The sequence below is a fragment of the Cenococcum geophilum genome (assembly GCF_001692895.1).
Source record: "Cenococcum geophilum 1.58 unplaced genomic scaffold K441scaffold_118, whole genome shotgun sequence".
Lineage (NCBI taxonomy): Eukaryota > Fungi > Ascomycota > Dothideomycetes > Gloniales > Gloniaceae > Cenococcum > Cenococcum geophilum.
In genome coordinates, this window is record NW_027137676.1 from 146,056 (window position 1) to 165,956 (window position 19,901).

General features: G+C 39.3%; 2 protein-coding genes across 2 annotated transcripts; one reads left to right on the forward strand and one right to left on the reverse strand.

The window, feature by feature from the left end:
- Nucleotides 1-329: 329 nt before the first annotated feature.
- On the forward strand, nt 330-13,933 carry K441DRAFT_649944 (PLP-dependent transferase; the record flags this gene model as incomplete). Its single annotated transcript, XM_067646961.1, has 6 exons — nt 330-369; nt 423-454; nt 505-876; nt 5,660-5,691; nt 12,983-13,057; nt 13,114-13,933. Coding segments are annotated over exons 1-6 (1,341 nt in total), but the record flags the coding sequence as incomplete, so codon positions are not given.
- Nucleotides 13,934-16,891: 2,958 nt separating this feature from the next.
- On the reverse strand, nt 16,892-18,701 carry K441DRAFT_598453 (nitrate transporter; the record flags this gene model as incomplete). Its single annotated transcript, XM_067645116.1, has 6 exons — nt 16,892-17,076; nt 17,144-17,940; nt 17,998-18,273; nt 18,329-18,408; nt 18,476-18,494; nt 18,550-18,701. The coding sequence occupies 6 exons, from the start codon at nt 18,699-18,701 to the stop codon at nt 16,892-16,894; spliced, it is 1,509 nt and encodes a 502-aa protein (XP_067496144.1).
- Between the last annotated feature and the right edge of the window lie 1,200 nt (nt 18,702-19,901).

A 19,901-nucleotide genomic window follows, 5' to 3' on the forward strand; every position in this document is an offset into this window, starting at 1 on the left:
TGGAGGGTATCCTACTAGCATGGATATTCGGATGCATGCTTTCAAAATCCCTGAATCTCATCTATTGAGAAGGAATTTGGCAGGGTTTTATGCTGTTGGTATGCTGTATACAAGTGCTTTGATGCCATGTATTTTCGGCATCTGTGACTCTCCCAACTAGCCGCCAACAATCTCTAAAATTTCAAACTTCTTACGGCACGTATTATCTATCCTTTATTAAAGTTCGGTCTTTATTCGCCAAGCCCCTCGTAGTTCCTAGGATGAATTCTTCATCTGCCTCTCCCGGTGAAGATGCTGGTGACAGACTACCAACGGCCTACAACAAGTATGTTGAGGAGATTAGAGACGATGAATATCCTATGCTTAAAGGTTGAACCTACGGTTGCTAGCTCTAAATCGCCTAAACTAATTAATTTATCTAGGAAAAACGTACCTCGACCACGGAGGCACTACCGTAAGCTCCATAGAAACCGTGCACACATTGGCGGCCTCTAACTACTTCAGTTGTACGCCAGATCTCTCGTCGAGAAGTTCTCCGAAGACTTAGTTTCGAATCTATACGGAAACCCTCATTCGGCTTCAACGCCCTCTACTCTTGCTGGAGACCGAGTAGACGAGGTCAGAATTCGCACACTACAGTTCTTCAACGCCGACCCGGACCATTTCGATTTGATATTTGCATCCAATGCTACTGCCGCCATCAAACTCGTCGCCGAGTCCTTTAGAGACTATCATGAATCAAGTGAGAGTAATAAAAGGCAGAAGGGATTTTGGTACGGATACCATCGGGATGCACATACAAGCCTCATTGGGATCCGCGAATTTACTCATGGCAGTCACTTCTGCTTCCGGGATGATGAACAAGTCAACCGGTGGGTTGATGGATCTGAGGATGGAGCTAAAGTCAAACTGGGTCCTCTCAAAGGACAAATCCAGCGTGGCCAATAAACCGTCGATTGGATTAATAAGGCTTCGATTAATTGATTGGATTGTTAATTGAAGCCGTTAAATTAGACGGATTATTAAGATCGGATTGCAAACAATCGCAATCCGATGGTTAGATTGAACTCGCAATTCTTGGCATGGTGTTAAGGCTTAAGTTGAGGCTCGGCGCCAGATCGTCAATCGCTCACCCAAATCCAGAGCCTAGATCTCGACTCACGATCCTTGGCATAGTGTCGCAATTAATATTTATTATAAAATCAGTTATAATAGAAAATAAGAAGCTAAATATTACCGTACTACCTAGCAGAATAAGTAATAAAATATAGCGAATCTGACACCCAATTAAGCCCCAGGAACTCCCATTCTTAACCACTTCCTTAAGCACTCTTCTTCCTTAATTAAAGCAGCTTAAAAGCGATTACAATTAGGTGTAACCATTCTACCTATGTCGCTAAATATCCTTTCGCATTCGGTACTTATTCTAGGGCAACTATAAAGCTCTAAAGCTAATTTGTAAAGGATAGGGTACTACTCACGATAATCTACCTACCACTTAATAGGATTTATAATCTTTTCCTTAAAAGGGGAGGCACAGTATCTATTAAATTCGTCCTCAACTGCTTACTTAGTGTTAGTAAGGCATAGGAAACGACTAAAATCTAATACCTTTTCTTCCTTAGAGTCCTTATTAAGTTCGGGCGATTAGTATAGCGATTTGGATGCAGCGGCGTGCTCCTCTGCAACAACAGCAATTTAATGCTGCTGTATATATTCTACCTAGTAGCCCTTTACTTCCTTCTTACAGTCATTAATCCAGGCCTTATTACTTACCCACTTCTCTTTAAAGTAGTCAAACTTAAGGCCAGGGTAAAGTATAACAGTAGCGCAATAAGCAGGTATAAGATCGGTGCGCTTATAGTAAGCTCTTATCTTAAGATGGCCGAAGTTAACAGCTATTTTATATTAAGGAGTTAGTGATTAGAGCTTTAACAAGTTAGTAGGCTTCCTACCTGTTTTAAAATAGCTATTTAGCTTATTCTACAGCTCCTATACAGTAGATTCTAGGTACTCTAGAATATAATCTATTATAGGAAGCACCTCCTATAAGGCGCCGTGCGTTCCGTCCTGGGCGTTACCTTTAATTTGCTTTATTATTTGCTATATAGGAAGCAGAAGCTTATAGAACTGTTCTAGTTTAGCCCAGTCCTCATTTAAAAGGCGATCTCGCGATAGAGCTGCATAACGTCCGTAGGTAAGGTCGATGGCGTTATAAAGTAGTAGTACTATAAGAAAATATTAGTCGTTATTTTATAAATGGTATCTAATATCTATATATATACGATTTTGGTGTAAAATACACTAAAAGCGTATAAAATCCACACTTAGTAGCATTTTGACGATGACTATATATATTTAAGAGGAAAAAAAGGACAGATTTAAGAGAGAGTAGGGTAAGAAAATTCGCAAAATTATAAGCTAAATCGTTAGTCTTAATTTAAGTATTAACAACACCAAATATAAAAGTTCTAAATAGCGGAACTGCGCGATATAAGGTTGCTTTAAATGCTCTAAAATAGGGGAATAAAAAAAATAAAGTATGGGGGAGTTATATAAGTAATAGGGGAGGTGGTATAATAGGAGCTCTTTTCTAAAGCTCCCTTAGTAAAAGTTTTACTTACCAATATCTACTTATAAGAACGTTAAGTTCCACTTTACTCCACCGTCGCTTAGTACTATATAAGCTATAAATAGCTAATCTAGCTTTAATTTAGTAGACGGGCAGAATCTTTAAAGCTCCTTAAAGGCCTACATACTGTAACGGAACCTTATAGCAAGAACTACAATGGGTTCGTCAATGGGCTAGGTATATAGGAAATGCAAGTACAAAAGTTAACAAGGTAATAACAACTGGTAGAGTGGTTGCCCAATAGATTAACTCCAATTGTATTCTAAGAATTACTATAAGGAAGGAACTATCTAGGTAGGGACTGAGGGTCCTTAAATACACAACCGTACTCCTAAGAAAGTTGTTGCTCTATCTTCTCTATCTACTCTACTCGCTCTGCAACAGATCTCACAGATTACACAGATTACATAGATTACATCACGTGACTCTGCTTACTATTTCTCGTCACATGGTTCTACGGGTTCTATCCTAGACCGTGCCTATATTAACCAACTAGCTTCTTCTAACTCTTCTCTAAGTAGTTATAATATTGTACTTAAAGCGTCTATAACACTATCTCCCTTCTTTCTATCTTCGTCCTTAAAGATACCTAGTATCTCTAGGTCGTTTACTAGAGGTATAATATCCGTCTAATTAATTTAGTTAACATTGTTACTTATAATGCCTAAAGCATCCTCTCTTTCTTCTATAGCTCGCCGGTCTCGTACTATTGCTACGATATTATCTCTTGGTAAAATAATGCTATTTCCGTGTTCTTGTTGTGCGAAAGAGGGGTTAGTCTATATTGCGTTAGTAAGTCCTTTATCTTAATAACCTTCCTCTTGCTTGGAGTGCACTAAAGCGAATATTTATTCGTCCTATGACGTTCGCTCTACTTCTAATGCTAAATATACGCGACCTATTACTCTTAATAGTCGTCTGGTTCCCTAATTAATTTATCTTAGGGTCTTATATTTAATCTGCTACTACGCGGCTAAATAGTAAACTGTTGCAAGCCCTTGCTAAATTAGAATATTCTTATAATGCGGAACAGAAGGCTCTAGATGCTTAAATTACGGCGTCTATTCATCTGCTTCGTCTTAAGAAAGTTTATAAAAAGGTTTATTCTAAGGAGTAAAAACTTATAGAATAAGGTTTGCAGGAACTAGGTAATAAAAAAACGGATTCTCTTTTAACAGAGAAGGAAACAAATCCAAGTAGTTTAGCAACTGCTCTTCTTAGGTCCCCCTTAGGTAACTTATTCTTTGGCGATCCTTCTTTATTAATACTACCTAACCTAATCTCTTCTAATACTCCTATACCTTTTCTATAGCGTTCTTTAAATTCTCTAGTAGCTCCTAGGTAGTCTCAGTATAGCCTATCTACTTTACTTTATACTATATTTCGTTGTTAATATCCTTATAACTAATAATCCTTAAAACTTGCCATTTGTCTTCTTCCTGCCCTCTATATATATCTGCTTTATAGACTAATAGCTTAATATTCCTATATACTGGCTCTAGCATTATAATATGCTGTATAGGGTAGATCTTTATTTTAGCTAGTAGGTTTAACTTAAATATAACTAGTGAAATCCTTTATATAATTTTAAAAGGTCCTAGTCTAATATAGTCTAATTTCTTACTTGGTCGTTAACTCTTAAAATTTTTNTNTAGTAGCTANACTTTATCTCCCTCCTTAAGATCTGGTCCCTTAGATCTCTTAGCATTATAGTACTTTTTTATTCTCTCTTATACTTTCTTTACTAATTCCATAAGGTCTACATAAAGATTTATTAATCTCTTTATTCTCTTTTTAGCTATACTACTCATTTTCTTCGCTTGCTGTAGTAATAACGATATTCTTAGCTTATATCTATAATTTACCTTAAATAGTAATATGCCTATTCCTTCTTAAGGTGTTATATTATATATAAACTATATAACTAGTAATAGCGATACCCAATTATTCTATATATGATTAATATAATACCTTAGATACTGCTTTAGCGTCTAATTTAACCTTTCTATTTAACTATCTGTCTGTAGATAATATATAGTAGAAGTTACTACTTAAACTCCTTACTCCGCTAAGAACACTTCCTAAAATGCTGCTACAAATCTTAGATCTTTGTCCGATATAATCTTGCTTAATACTCTATGTCTTATAAACACTTCTTTAACATAGATTCTAGCAATATCTTCTGCTGAGATTTCTTCTATATATGCTATAAAGTATCCCCACTTTATAAGCTTATCTACTATTACTAAGATTGCGTTATAATCTTATCCGGTAATAGGATCTTTTAATTTTGGCAACTTAATAATAAAGTCCTATAATATAACCTCCTATAGTTTCTCTGGTATTTTAATAGGTTATAGCCCTCTATATGGCTTATACCTTATTAGTTTATTTCTTTAGCAATCTAGATATTCCTTTATAACCTTTCTGGCTATCCTTTAGATTCTATTAATAATGTACTCCTCCTAGAGTCTTAACACTAAGCCTGTAGCTCTATTATGTCCTTAGGTTAGTCCCTTATAGAAGTCTTCTATAAACTCCTCCGCTATACTTCTTAGGATATACTTTACTTCTTAATTTTCGTATATATCCGTTTATAGATCTTCTAGCTATACTTCTAAAATTCTTTATACCTAAAAGCTTTCTAGCATCTCGTAGACTTTCTCTAGTTTATTGTCTTCTTAAGTTGCTATAATTTTTGGATAATTGTACCTAATTAATCCGTCTATATCCTTTCGCAATAAAGCCCCTAATAGCTTTTCCTTATTTTATAGTTTAGCTTTACGGCTTAGAGCATCTGCCCGCGTATTGTCTGTACCCTTAGTATACTAAATCTTAAAATAGTATTCCGTAAGCATCTCTGCCTATCTAACCTATCTTTAGTTAAGTTCCTTTATTATTAGAAATCCTATTAGGTTCTTATAATCCATCTTAACTATAAATGGTTTCTCTATACCTTATAAGAATGCTTTCTATTCCTTTAATACTATAACTATACCTAACAACTCTTTGTTATAGATGTTATAGTTTAACTCCGGTGGTGTTATCTTTCGACTATAGTATGCTACTAGGTGCTATCTATTTTAATATCTTTATATAAAGCACGCCCCTAGTATATAGTCTAATATATCTGTTTCTACAACCGTCTCTAGTCCTAGTTAATAGATCTTAAGAACTAGCTCTTAGGTAAACAACTCTTTAACTTTTTTAAAGAGTTTTCTTTACTCCTCCCCCTATGCCTATAGTTCTTCTTTCTTTATTAACCGCGTAAATGGCTTAGTGTCCTTTAACCACTGCGCTATAAACCTTCTATAGTAATTATAAAACCCTAGGAATAATCTTAACTATATAACGTTCTTTAGTTCCTACCAATTTACTATAGCCTTAATCTTCTTTAGATCTATACCAAGTTAGCCTAGTTTAATAATAAATCTAATAAAATTAGTCTTCCTAGTAAAGAACTCGCATTTCTTAATTACTACTGGCATTTGTTCTTCTTATAGTCTCTTTAAAACCCATTTAATGTGTTCCCTATGTTCTTCCTTAGTTATTAAGTAGATAATGATATTATTAAGATACGCTATAACAAATTCATCCAAGTATTCTTCTAATATATTATTAATACGCTTCTAGAATGTTACTAATGCGTTTATAAGCCTAAATTGCATAACTAATAGTTTATATAGTCCTTCCTTTAACCTAAAGGCTGCCTTCTATTTATCACCTTCCTTAATCCTGATTTAATGGTACGCCCATCTTAGATCTATCTTTGTGAAGATTTACGCATTACCTATTCTATCTTAGATTTTGCTAATTAAGGGTAAAGGATACCTATCCTTCCTAGTAATGCTGTTTAACTATCTATAGTTAATACACAGCCTTAGTTTGCTATTCTTCTTTAGTATAAATAGTACTGGATAACCCGCCAATAACTATAATGGTCTAATATATCCCTTTTATAGATTTTCCTAAATAAACTCTTTTAACGCTCTACCTTCTTCTTCAGTAAGCTTATAGATTGGGAAGAACTTTAGACTTATTCCTAGTTCTAACTCTATTTTATAGTCCCATGCTATATATTCTAATAGCTTTTTGCTTTCCGGTGACTATAGTCTCTTACCGTACTTATAGTATCTCTTTAGTATATAGCTTAGTCCTTTTTCTGTTTCTTTATAGGTTGCTCCTACTTAGTACTATACCAACTTAGCTTATTATTATATCTTGCGGCGTTAAGTATTTCTAATATTAACCTAACCTGTAATCTAATTAATTCTTAGATTATATTTCTGTAACCAAGGCATGCCTAATACTGCCTCGTCCTGTCCCAATGGTAGGATATTAAAAGACATCTTAATTTGTCTTCCCTTAATAGTTATCTAAATAGGTCCTGTTTTAAGGTTAATAATCCCTTCTCTATAGGTTATTAGATCTCCTAAAATTGTAACTAATAGGTAAGGTTGCTCCTTTTGTCTGTAAGGTAGTCCTATTCTCTTAACTACTATTAATAAAATATAGTTTCGCGTTACTTTACTATCTATTAGCGCTTTAAACTGCTAATCTTACCAATTGATTTATAAATTTAGGTATCGTCCTTAAATTTCTTTAAGGGTCTAAGGCTCTACTACTGGCTCCCTCTAATTCTATAGGTCTCTACTTTTCCTAACTATTAGCTGCTTAATCCTAGTGTACTTGGCTTACTCTTTAGCCAATACCTAGTTTACTTTTTATCTTTAATATGCCATAGACACATGTTTTCTAGGCATTTTTACCACTGTTATCCGTCTAAGCATTCTTCTATAAGGAATTTTCCTGGTTAAAGTACTAAACTTCCTTCCTCTTAGGTCTCTATTGGATGCCATCCGTGTATATATTTAGCATTCCTATACTATTACTTGTCCGTTATCTAGTACATCCTTATAAGGTATTTTTAATTCTTTTCTTTCGGATTCTTATACATTTCGTATATATTGTCTATATACGCAATCTATAATATTATATAGTGTGCTAGGTGCTTTAGGTTAACTCTTAGCTCGTCTTCATCCCTAAGTTTAAACCTTTATTATACTAATCTAAACGTTACGACTTCATTTATAGGTACTAAGATACGTCTCTTACTTCTCTAGTCTTCTAAACGTTCCTCTAGATCCTTTAATATTATAATTAAGGCTCCTTTAATATGCGTTATAGCCTTCTCTATAATCGGGTGGTCCTAAATAACTTTTTTATCCAACTATATATAGAAATCTTCCTACTTATTACTATGTCGTTGCCTATACCACTTTTGGTACAGCTGCTAAAGTATATATAATCTGTCCGTAAGGAAATATCTTTTTATTACTGCGTTATAACAGCCCTTTATATGTCGTTCCTTAAACCTAGTAGGAATCCCTAGATTCTCTTCTTGTTCCAGTTTAATAAGCCACTTAGCTCTTAGTATACCTGCTCTCGGCCTATTAGTAATTCTTTATACTAGTGCTCTATCCTCTATATATCCCAATATACTAAATCTCTTATCTAGTTTCTGTTCTTGCTATACAATAATTCTTTGCCTAAACTCTTCTATGGTTTCTTTTAGTTTACGCCTTACGCTCTAATCCTTAAAGTCGTCTTGCTTCTTAATCTTAATATTAACTTTTTAATCTTTAGGCTAAACACTGTGCTCCCCTAGTAAGTCTTCCGGGTCTATATATTTGTCTCCTAGTCTAATCACTGTTTATGCTGCAGATTCTCTGATCTATAAAGAAGCCCCTTACCTCTTATTTGTGGGTGTTCTAATTCGCGCTCTAAATTCTTAGTCCTTTGGATTCTTTAATCCTAAGCTTGCTTCTGACTTAAGCTTAGCCCCTGCCTTAGTTTAACTAGGCTTGACTAGTGTCCTTATCTTGTCTTAAGAGTCCTAGATCTCACTTATCTCGTCTTGAGAATCTTATATTATTAGGAATTCTTGTCCCGAGCTTATTTATATGTCTTTAAACTAAGCTACTGCTCTATTCCATCAGTTTCTGTCCATTATAGGTCCTTAAGCTTACCTTATCTCATCTTAAGAATCTTAGTTGTTTTTTATCTCATCTTAAGAATCTTAAGCCTTTGGCCTTTTGCCTTTATTAAGTGCCGAAGTAGTTTACTATCCTACTTCTCTTGCGTCTTATAAAGCGATAGACATTGTGTCTAGTGGGGTTTCGATCCCTACTAATGTTCCTTATTCTATAACGGAATTATCCTCTACCTCTAGTATAATATCTCCGAGGTCTACTCACTCCTAGTAAGCGGCCCTTGTTGCTTTATTGTTACTAAATGTTTCACCTAGGTTAAATTTATTGTCCTTAATATCCAATCTGCGAATTGGCTCGTTAGTTCCTCTATATTCTACAGGTGCTAGCTCTTATAGCTAATAGCTTACGCCGTACTTAGCGTCCTTATAAATTTGGCATACGTTGTTGTAACAAAACGCAAAACTTCTAATTAAATATTCTTTTGTTCCTTATAGCATATTGTTGTCCCTTTATACGTATATATCATCTACTAGTCCCGTGCCCTTTACTATATAGTAACTCTACCCACTTCTATAGTCTCTAATATAATGACCCTGTTTTCCGCAATTTATATAAGCTCCTTCTTTAAACCATTTCTCTTATTATAGAGTCCGCCTAAATATCTTCTACTATTAAGATCCCTAATTCGGCCTCTACTCCTTAGACCTTTAATTACTTAATCTTTGTCCTCTAGGTTTCTATAGTTTGCTTCCTTTTTTATAGGTTTTTTTGGTACCACTTAGGTCCATTAGCTCTACGCCATACTATAGTTTCTAACTTGGCTTTTATTGTTGCGTACTTTGCGCCTTATACAACTATAGAACTCTGTCCTGGCCTTTCTTAGCCTGTTCCCTTTAGTAGATTTAATTATTAATCTTAATCGCCTAATTTATTAGTTCCCTTAGGGTGTCCGTATCTTCTATTAGGATAATTACGTCCTAGACTTTAGCCTTAAGTCCCTGTTTATACTATGCTATAAGCGCCCTATTATTCCACTTTACTTATATTACTAGTGTCTAGAACTATATTGTATACTTAATTACTAAAGTTCATTACACGAGATTTTGGAGTTTTCTTTCCACTATAATTGTTCCTTCTGGATCTCCAAACATCTATATAAGTTATTCTACGAATCCTTCCTAGCTTAAAAACATAAACCGCACGTCTTAGTTAGTGGTCGTTATTCCGTTTGCTTGTATCTCCGTAAGGTAAGGTTTAAACTACTTAAGTGCTTTTCCTGATAAGAATAGTCCTGTGTAGGCTATCCGATCTACAGGTATAGGTAACTTTACTCCTTTTTACGAGACCTTAAAGTGCATCTATATAAGGAATCCTTTAAGCCTTAACCTCTCCCCTGTAAATCTCTTAATTAATAGTAGCTTGATCTTTACTACTTCTATCCCGTTAAGTCTTTCTTCTAACACTATATTATTAGCTATTAGCTAGTTAACTACCTCCTATAGCTGTCCGACCGTCACAGGTTGCTATAAGTTAGTATCCGCTATACTGGTATTACCTCCTATTCTTAAAGTAGTTGCTACCGTTAATGGCGTTATGGTGGCTACTTTTAGTAGTATATTATTTGACTTCTTATATTAATACCGTAACTAGGTAGTAATTATATAACGGAACCTTATAGCAAGAACTACAATGGGTTTATTAATGGGCTAGGTGTGTAGGAAATGCAAGTATAAGAGTTAACAAGGTAATAACAACTGGTAGAGTGGTTGCCTAATAGATTAACTCCAATTATATTCTGAGAATTACTATAAGGAAGGAACTATCTAGGTAGGGACTAAGGGTCCTTAAATACACAACCGTACTCCTAAGAAAGTTGTTACTCTGTCTTCTCTGTCTGCTCTGCTCGCTCTATAACAGATCTTATAGATTACACAGATTATATAGATTACATCACGTGACTCTGCTTACCATTCCTTGTTATATGGTTCTATGGGTTCTATCCTAGACCGTGCCTGTATTAACTAACTAGCTTCTTCCGACTCTTCTCTAAGTAGTTGTAACATCGTACTTAAAGCGTCCGTAACACATATGCTTAGGCGACCCTTATAGCCACCAAACGATATTATACACCTTACTAATTAAGCTCTTCTTCCTCCACTCCTTATACTAATCCTCCTCGCTTATACTTACAAGGCTCCTCTAAAAGAGGCTTAGCCTATTGCTAAATACAATTGCCTTAGTAATAAGGTTAAGGATATAGCTAGAGCACCTAATACGGCGTTCCTTAGCGTCCTATCCGCATTGGATTGCAAGGAGGTTAATAGCTCTATTATTTAGGCTAGCATTATCGCCAATAAGGAAGCTAATCTTATAGGTAATATTATATCGTTCTAATACACTAGAAAGCAGAGCTATAATATTCTCTTCGGTCTTAGAGCTATAGATCTTAGGCAAGCCAATTAGAAGAGTCCATGCATGGCCAATCTTATTAATAAAGTAGGCCACTATAGAGAGGACGCCTACACTACTACGAGAACTCCAGCCATTAAAGCTTATATAAATCCTACTAATTACGTTCCGTATAAGCTTAGCAACGGCTTTGCAGGCACTAATATAGCGGGCCTTAATCTAGGCGCGACTACTCTTATATAAGTTAGGGCAGATACCATCTATAGTAGGATTTAAGAGCTTAATAAGGCGTTATAGGTAGGAGCTAGTGCTCTACCGCCTAGTAATTCCTTCTATAATAATAAACTTAGTAAATAGCCTTCGCGCCTTATCTAAATTAACTGGTGTAACCAGATTATATAACATCGTAGGAGAGAAAGTGGAGGTGGGTAAGGTAGAGGATTCACTAGGGGGAAGATTAGACCCATTTTGGCCAATTTAGTGGTACCTATAGAGGTATCCAATTATATAAGTCGTACTGGTGGCAGAGAATATAAAGTTATAGTAAGCTTTTTAAAAGAGGCCTGCTCCTTATAATAGAATTATTAGTATTAGGGTATCTATATTAAGAGCCTAACTTACAACGCTCGCAGGCCTAGCAATCACGCCTATTTCGGTTTTTAATTAAATATCTATAAGCCTATATATATAACTTCTAGGTGCGCCTACGGCGTAAAAAGGAAGGCTTATAACCAGGTAGAAGATCCTTCTAGCTAATTACTTAACGGCCGTCTTTTAAGAGCAGTCTTCTGCCTATTACTTCGCCAATATTAGAGTCTTCTACATCAGTATCTTTAGCAGGAGGGTCCATAATTATACAATTAGCAGTCTCCTTAATAGTAGAGACTGTAGCGGGAATGCTCTTAGGGGGAGTACTATAAAGGTAGCTCCGTACGCCGCTAGAGCTATAGGAGGAAGATATATAGCTACACTAGGTACCCGCAGAGTAGCAGGAAGCAGCCAGAACTTAAGTAATAAAGCGGTCTATTATAATTAGCAAGGAGAGAAAATAAAGTAGGTAGTTTTATAAAGCAGGAATAATTTAGTAGAGAATTCTAGTAGGGACTTATTAACTTTTATACTAAGATTCTAATCGCATTACGGTTGCGTTCCTATCGCGACGTATATATAGCCACACGCGGTCTAAACGTGTAGTAAAATTTCTGGCGCTTATAATAATATCATTAAAGTAATTTCCAAGCCTTAGAATAAGCAAAAATAATACAATAATAGTAAGGTATTAGTAAGAGAAAGGAGCTAACAATAGAGGGAGTTTAACGTTGTTTTCCGCGTATAGCCCTAACTCTAATCTAGCTAATCAAATCCATAGAATTAAGGTTATATACACAGGCCTCCCCCTTTAAAAGAACTTTGAACTTCGTATAAGACTTTTAGCTACCCCCCCTTCTTACCTCCCTTACCCTTAATCACCACCTTATACAGCTATTTAGATCCTATCACGCTTAAAAAACGTAGTAACGTATATAAAGCGCGTTTTAGGAAACTTTAGGCTAATTCTAACCACAAATTTGCGCCCCCTAAACTTACCACTATACTAACTTTATAATAGCTACTTACATACCTACCACGATAGCCCTACTGGAAAGGCTTCTACCCGTACCTCTCTTCCTATGGCTTCTAACGGCGTATATTACCATTAAAATAAGTTAATTTAGGCCTTATAGAACTACCTCTAGGTTTATCCTAAAGCTCATTTCTATATAAGACTACACCATTATTAGCTACTTCCAATACCGCCACCAATATACACCTCTACCCCCCTTATCCGACCTCAATCCGATCCAATCCGGATTAAGACGGATAACCTCACGGACGGATTAGATTAATAGGTTAATTTTTAGATTAGCAATCCGTCGACTAATTAATTACGGATTGGACGCTTAATTAGCCACGCTAGACAAATCGGCCTATTCGCTTTTCCAGGTCAATCGAACATGACGGGTCGGCGGCTGCCTCTAACATGGTATGTAAACGTGCTTTCTTCTCGCCATATGCAAGCCATTTCGCTAAGCTTCTTAGGCCTGCAAAGCTGCGAAGCAAGAAAGGAGCCAAGATATACACTCTGCTAGATGCTGCTACACTAGCAACGACATGTTCAATTGATCTACGTGATAAGGGAGCTCCGGACTTCACATGTGTCAGTTTCTACAAAATATTTGGCTTTCCTAATATTGGTGCTCTGATTGTTCGCAAGGAAGCAGGCCATATGCTCCAACAGCGGAAATATTTTGGCGGTGGAACCGTGGACATAATTATCGCTCTCGATGACACCTGGCACGCAAAAAAGGATTCCTCACTTCATGATGAGTTAGAAGATGGCACACTGCCATTTCACTCCATCTTCGCCCTTGGCCACGCCCTTGACGTTCATCAGCAGTTATTTAAGTCAATGTCCCGGATCTCTGCGCACACAGCCTATCTTGCCAAACGACTTTTCAGGGGCATAAGTACTCTAACTCACTCTAATGGGCTGTCAGTCTGCCGCATATATAAAGACCCAGAAGCCATATACGGTGATCCCAAGACGCAAGGCGCAACGATCGCGTTCAACGTATTCGACTCCGTTGGTACGCCTATCCCATTTACCGAAGTCGAGAAGTTGGCCAACATCAACGGAATATATATCCGCGCTGGAGGGCTATGTAACCCTGGAGGTGTAGCCAACTTTCTGGAGTTTGATGCCTCCGAAATGAGGGCGGCTTTCGCGGCTGGACACCGCTGTAGCCGGCCATTGGTGGTTATGCAGGGTAGAGCCACTGGAGTTGTGAGAGTGTCCCTAGGCGCCATGAGTACATTATCGGACGTCAATACATTCTTAACCTTCTTGGAGAATAATTACGCCGTAGGAACAGTCAGCTCAGGGCTACAGCGGTCGAGCAAGTCTTCCGTCGCTGAATCAGTTATTATGCACAAAACAGCAACTCATACAATTACCATAACGACAAATGGAAAGGCGAAAAGGCACTGGATGAAAACCCTAACCAATCTAATTCGAACCAAAAAGGATGTCGACAATTCTCTGCGTGTAAGCGCTTAAAGGCTATTTGTACGCTTTTTGACCATTCCCGAGATGCTAGCATCTGCTTGTACCATCATCTTCCGTCTCATACGAGACAAAATACTCACGGTTTACAACCGATTTTAAACACTGTAATTGTTTTTCGTTTAATGCACATATATCTTTTCTTTTGTAGCAACCTCTACTCTCATGACGATCTTTCATCCGTGTCTTGTGCTCTTCTTGGTGTGTTATCTCTTATGTATCATTTATGTTCCTATCTGCTCTTTTATCGCATGGAGACAGGTTTTTCGGTGTTGGTTCAGGACGGAAAGTCTCACGCGCTGTTAATACCGTTGGTTTCAGTCCCACATTCCTCAGACGTTTCTCTCCCTTATGATTAAAATATTATGTCAACAGTCGTACAGTCTTTCCTCCATAGGAGTCATATTAATGTATTATTTCCGAAAAAGTAATATTGAATTCTCGGCTATCACTCGAATATTATCCTTGATCACTTATTACGCCTTAGTTGATGTCTGCAGTGACTATTATAACCTCAGTTCTTTTTCTAGTCTTTGCGATCATGGGTGTACTAGCAGAGTCTAGAGGCTTAACCGCCAACACTGTGCACTATAACCCTAGAGCTATCCAGGCCCCGACCCAAAACACGGGTAAGTACTTACTAAGGGTAAACGACCGGTGCTAAAGGAGCGCTATACGGATATTAAGCTCTACAAGATTGATGATAATATTAACTAGGTGTTGAACGTAGAATAAGGTCAGGAAAGGAGGACTCGTGTGTAGATTGATCTACGAAGAAAAGAGACTATATATACATGAGGTAGTACGTAATGACTAGGTTATAGAAACAGGTTTGTAAAACATTAGCGGGGTAGTAAGACATAGGGTGGTCCGTTCGACACTAGGGTAGGATTAAACTACACTATACTGGGCGTAGACTAGCTAGTAGACGGCTTAATAAAGGCTCTACTAAAGGACGTCTATAAGGCGTTTAAAGACGGGTATTAAAGTTACTAAAGTCTCCTAGGTTATCTAGGCCTAATTAGAAAATTATACTACGACCGGCAAAACCTCGGAATTAATGACAGTTAACTCGGTTATGATTTTTAAAAGCTTACTAATACTATTTTTTAGTAACGTGTTTTATCAGTTATCTGGTAAAAAAACCTTTTAATTAGGCCACTACTAGTCGCACACCCCCTAATTACTGCGCGCACACCCCCCAATTACTGCTCGCACATCCCCCCGAAACAGGCTTAGATCCTTCCACTTTAAGTTAGAATATTACGTGTGTTTGACTTATTTACACCCAAATCGCGAAAATCAAAGTGTTAAAATATAATATCTTCAAGATTGTCCTAAGTTAACTGGTAGGACTACGGAGTGCTCTGCGAGACGCTGTAAGAACTAGATTGGGTGCTGCTGTCTCTATTTAAACATCTGTAGATTGCCTCTGAGCACACCCGCGCCCGCGCCCGCGCCCGCGCCTACACCTGCGCCTACACTTGTGCCCACGTGGCACCCGCGGGTAGTGCAGCCAGTATTTCGCTCGAATACTAAGAGCTCCCGCTGAGTGAAGTTATTGATGCGATTTGTAGAGCCAGCAGTAGAGCCAGCCAGCCGCGCGACCGCGACCGCGACGACGCTCTACAATTGTAGGCTCTTGGTATGGGCGCGTGGTGTTGTTTTCGCGATTTGGGTGTAAACAAGTCAAACACACGTGATATTCTAACTTGAAGTGGAAGGATCTAAGCCCGTTTCGGGGGGTGTGCGAGCAGTAATTGGGGGGTGTGCGAGCAGTAATTGGGGGGTGTGCGCGCAGTAATTAGGGGGTGTGCGACTAGTAGTGGCCTTTAATTATTAAGGTCAACGATAATCATACACCCCCTAAATGATACGCGTACACCCCCCAATTGATACGCATACACCCCCTACCTTATTTGGTTTAGACGCTTCCTCATTAAGTTAGATGTTTCCTCATTAAGTTAGAATATCACGTGCGTTTGACTTGTTTGCGCCTGCATCGCGAAAATCAAAGTGTGTGCCATGTACGCAACACCACAATCAAGTCTTGATTTTAGTTATAGTATAAGTAGTAGAGTCTAAATTTGGATCGCGACTGAGTCGATTAATTGGATTGCGCAGTGCTTTATAAGGCGTCGCGCAAACTGATTTAGGTGCTGCCACCTGCTTCGCGCCCCCGCGCCCGCGCCCGGTGGGACCCAAATTAACACCTCTGCTTCGCATCCAAGGACCTGCAATTGTAGAGCGTCGCGGCGGTCGGCTAACCAACCCTACAACCGGCTCTATAATTGCCAATCGCGTTGACAGATCTACTCGTAGAGAGCCCTCAGCATTTGAGCGAAATACTGGCTATACCATAGGCTCGCACTTTGAATTTCGTGATGCAGGCGCAAACAAGTCAAACGCACGTGATATTCTAACTTAATGAGGAAACATCTAACTTAATGAGGAAGCGTCTAAACCAAATAATGTAGGGGGTGTATGCGTATCAATTGGGGGGTGTACGCGTATCATTTAGGGGGTGTATGATTATCGGACCATTATTAATTATAATTAGTATTTAATTAACGGACTTTTTTTCTATACACTGACTAATATTATAACCGTATCACTAGCTAAAGCGTATTCAGTACGTATTACAGATCTTATACGGTTACGGGTCACGGTATAGTATTAAAGCGTATATTGTATTGTATTTACGGCCGTAATACGGAATAAGTAATACTATTGACCACACTGATCACATGGTTTTCATCTTCCTCCGATCTGGCCCTTGGGGATGGGTCTTATCCAAATGACAGATAAATTCATCGCGATATGCAAGATACCACAGATCCAGATGGCCCGAGCATAGTCAGTGCCATTGTAGCGGAAGATAATGGCAAAGATCACACCACCCAAATTGCCTGCTGCGCCAGTGAGGCCAGAAAGGATGCCTACGCATACGAATTAAATGAAGGGAATTTTAGATGGTCGCTGCAGAAATGGCATTGGAGAACTTACCATTAGCAAAGGGATGAACATGAGGCACAAGAGCGAAGTTGGCACCATTCCCAGCCTCATGAAAGAAAGCCATGCCAGCAATTAGCCCAAACATGGTCGGTTGATGGTGAGGGTCCTTGAGGCCAATCACGATCAAGAAGATGCCAGTAGAGATACCAACAAAGTGTATCCACATCTTCTTTAGCCAGAAGGAATGAGTGTATTTGTAGATCAAGTCGCCGACGAATCCACCCGATGGCCGAGTAATGACGTTGAGAAGACCGTACATGGACGCCCATCTGCCGCTGAGGGTTTGACCGAGTTTTGGGAAGTTCTTAAGATAGTATGCCCCGAGAACGGAGTTGAGAGCAAGCTCGCCGCCAAATGAACAAAAGTACGCAGCCGTGAGAGTGAGAGTCTGCAGGGAGAAAATGACTGGAAGTGCCTCTGATATGCTAGGGGTTTGAATGATTTCCCCACGAGCGCAAGTGATCGTCTCAATTTCGCCAACTTGGATCTCCTCGTCGCTAGGTTGTTGCTCCTGAATCTTCAGCTTTCCATCGGATTCAGTTGGCGATTCGTTGGTGTTTGTGGCTTTGTCGGCGATTAAGCCAGGGATGTCAACGGCAGTGGTTCCTGGAACAGCAAGGTGGCGATTGGACCACGTTCCTATAGGTGTATCTTCGGCGAGTGTAAGCATACCGATGGCGGTTGCGGTGATCAAAATGAAGGGAACAATGAATGCGACACGCCAGGCCTGGGTGGGGGTTAAGCCTTGACCGTGGACAAGAGAATCAAAGATTACCGGCATGACGAAACTGTTCACGATGTTACTGTTTGACATCAAATGTGTCCGACAAGCCGTGAGAGCTTACTACGTAATGCCCCCACCAGCATTACCCCACCCCCCAGCTAACGCGTTGGCTGATCCGACAACATTCTTGTCGAAGAAGCCAGTAGTCCAGACCTGGCACGGGACAAAGACTGCACCAAGGATACCGACGAAAAACCGCAATACCATAAGACCCGCTGCGTTTGTGACTAAGCCAGCCATTGCCGTTGGGAGAGCACCCATCAATAAAAAGCTGGCATACACCTTCCGAGGACCCCATCTATCACAAGCTGGTCCGGCTAGCGCTCGAGCAACGAGACTGAATCTTCATTAAAACTCCGAATACATGGCTTAAAGGGTGGTGAGGAACATACGTAGCGGTGAGCGCAAGAATGTTCGAATTCGAAATTTCGTCGGCAGAGAGATTGAGGTCCTTTTTGATCGTGATGGACATCTGGTTGTTCCGTATTAGCCTGTTGGTCGATGACGAGACTCCCATGTCGGCCATATTTCTGACTTACTAGCGGCGGGAACGTATACCTGCGAATTTTGATTAGCTGATGCACTGGCATGTATGTCCGGATGCCGGACTTACCAACCCCAAAAGGCGATGAAGAAGCCCCACCAAGAAAAGAAAAACGCCCGGCCATACTTGTCGATGGGGTTGAACACAGGAATCGACCTAGCCTTGTGATTGATTGGATTGATCTTTGGGGCCTTGAACAAGATCGCCAAGGTGAAGCCCATCGTGATGCTTTTTCTGTATACAAGGGAACAGAAGCAGCTTGCTTTGCGAGAGAAAATGGGCAAGATGCCTATAGTTTTGGGCAGAATTCTGGAGGCCGAGGCAAGTGATTCAGATCAGGGGAACATGAGCATACTCAAGTTTCACCCCAGGGTGTGCCCTGACCTGTTATAGGATGAGAAAAGGTCATATCCCTAGTCAGTTCAACGACTGTAGAAGAGTTTTCTCCGTGGACAAGTATGATATACAGGATCAGTTGCCTCCACGAGCAACCAAGGTGGGCTTGGCCGGACTAGGAGTCAGCAAGTCTAAAAGGGTTCAAAAAGCCAAAGCTGTCGAAAACAACTCTAGAAGGCTTATCTGAGGGCGGCGGTTCTCTTGGCCTCTTGACCTTATGGATAACAGATCTGGCTGTGCGTATCAGCTTTCAGAAGACAATCAACGCCGAGGAATTACCTCCCTATGTTCCCATATCTGTCCAGCTGAAATGCCTTCCATCTCCGCGGATGTCCTTTGCAAAAAGGATAGATAGCGAAATGAAATTCGATGACTGTCAAAATCCGCAATCTCGATCCCCTTTAAGAGGAGATACGCTTGTGGATTAAGCAGCCTCTGGAAAGTGTCGCCTGAGCCTTGGTTTCATTTCTGTGTACTCAATATTAAGTCAAAGAAGATTGGAGTTTCTGAAGGCCTTGCCTTATCATACCCGAAATTGGGCTGATTTGTGGATTGACGTTATCAGGGGCTGAATTATGGCGACCCGCCACGCAAGCGAGGTTGGGAGATCCCGTCCTGTCTAATCTAAAATGAGCCTAGTTTTTCGCATATTCGTGGCTTGCTACAAGGGTCTGGCCGGTGCAGGTCGGCCACCCTCCCTACTAGCATCGGTGGCGTATAAAGAACCTTTTGCGCTGCCCAATGCAGGCTTAACTCACTCATGTGACTTAGCGGGGGTGGCTATGCCGGTAGTTTAGGCACTTTGATTGCAGACAACACGCCAGGCTCGTTAATACTACCTATTAGAACTATCCAACTCACGCAAGAACAAATTTCTATATATAATTCTTATACTATGTCCCCGTACCGTTATTTTTCGCTTTTACCGGGGCCTAATAGTATCCGCTTGCTTCGCCTAATGCTATATAAAAACAAGACTGCCCCTATACAATGCTAGCTCGTTAACTACTCTCTATAGGAATTAG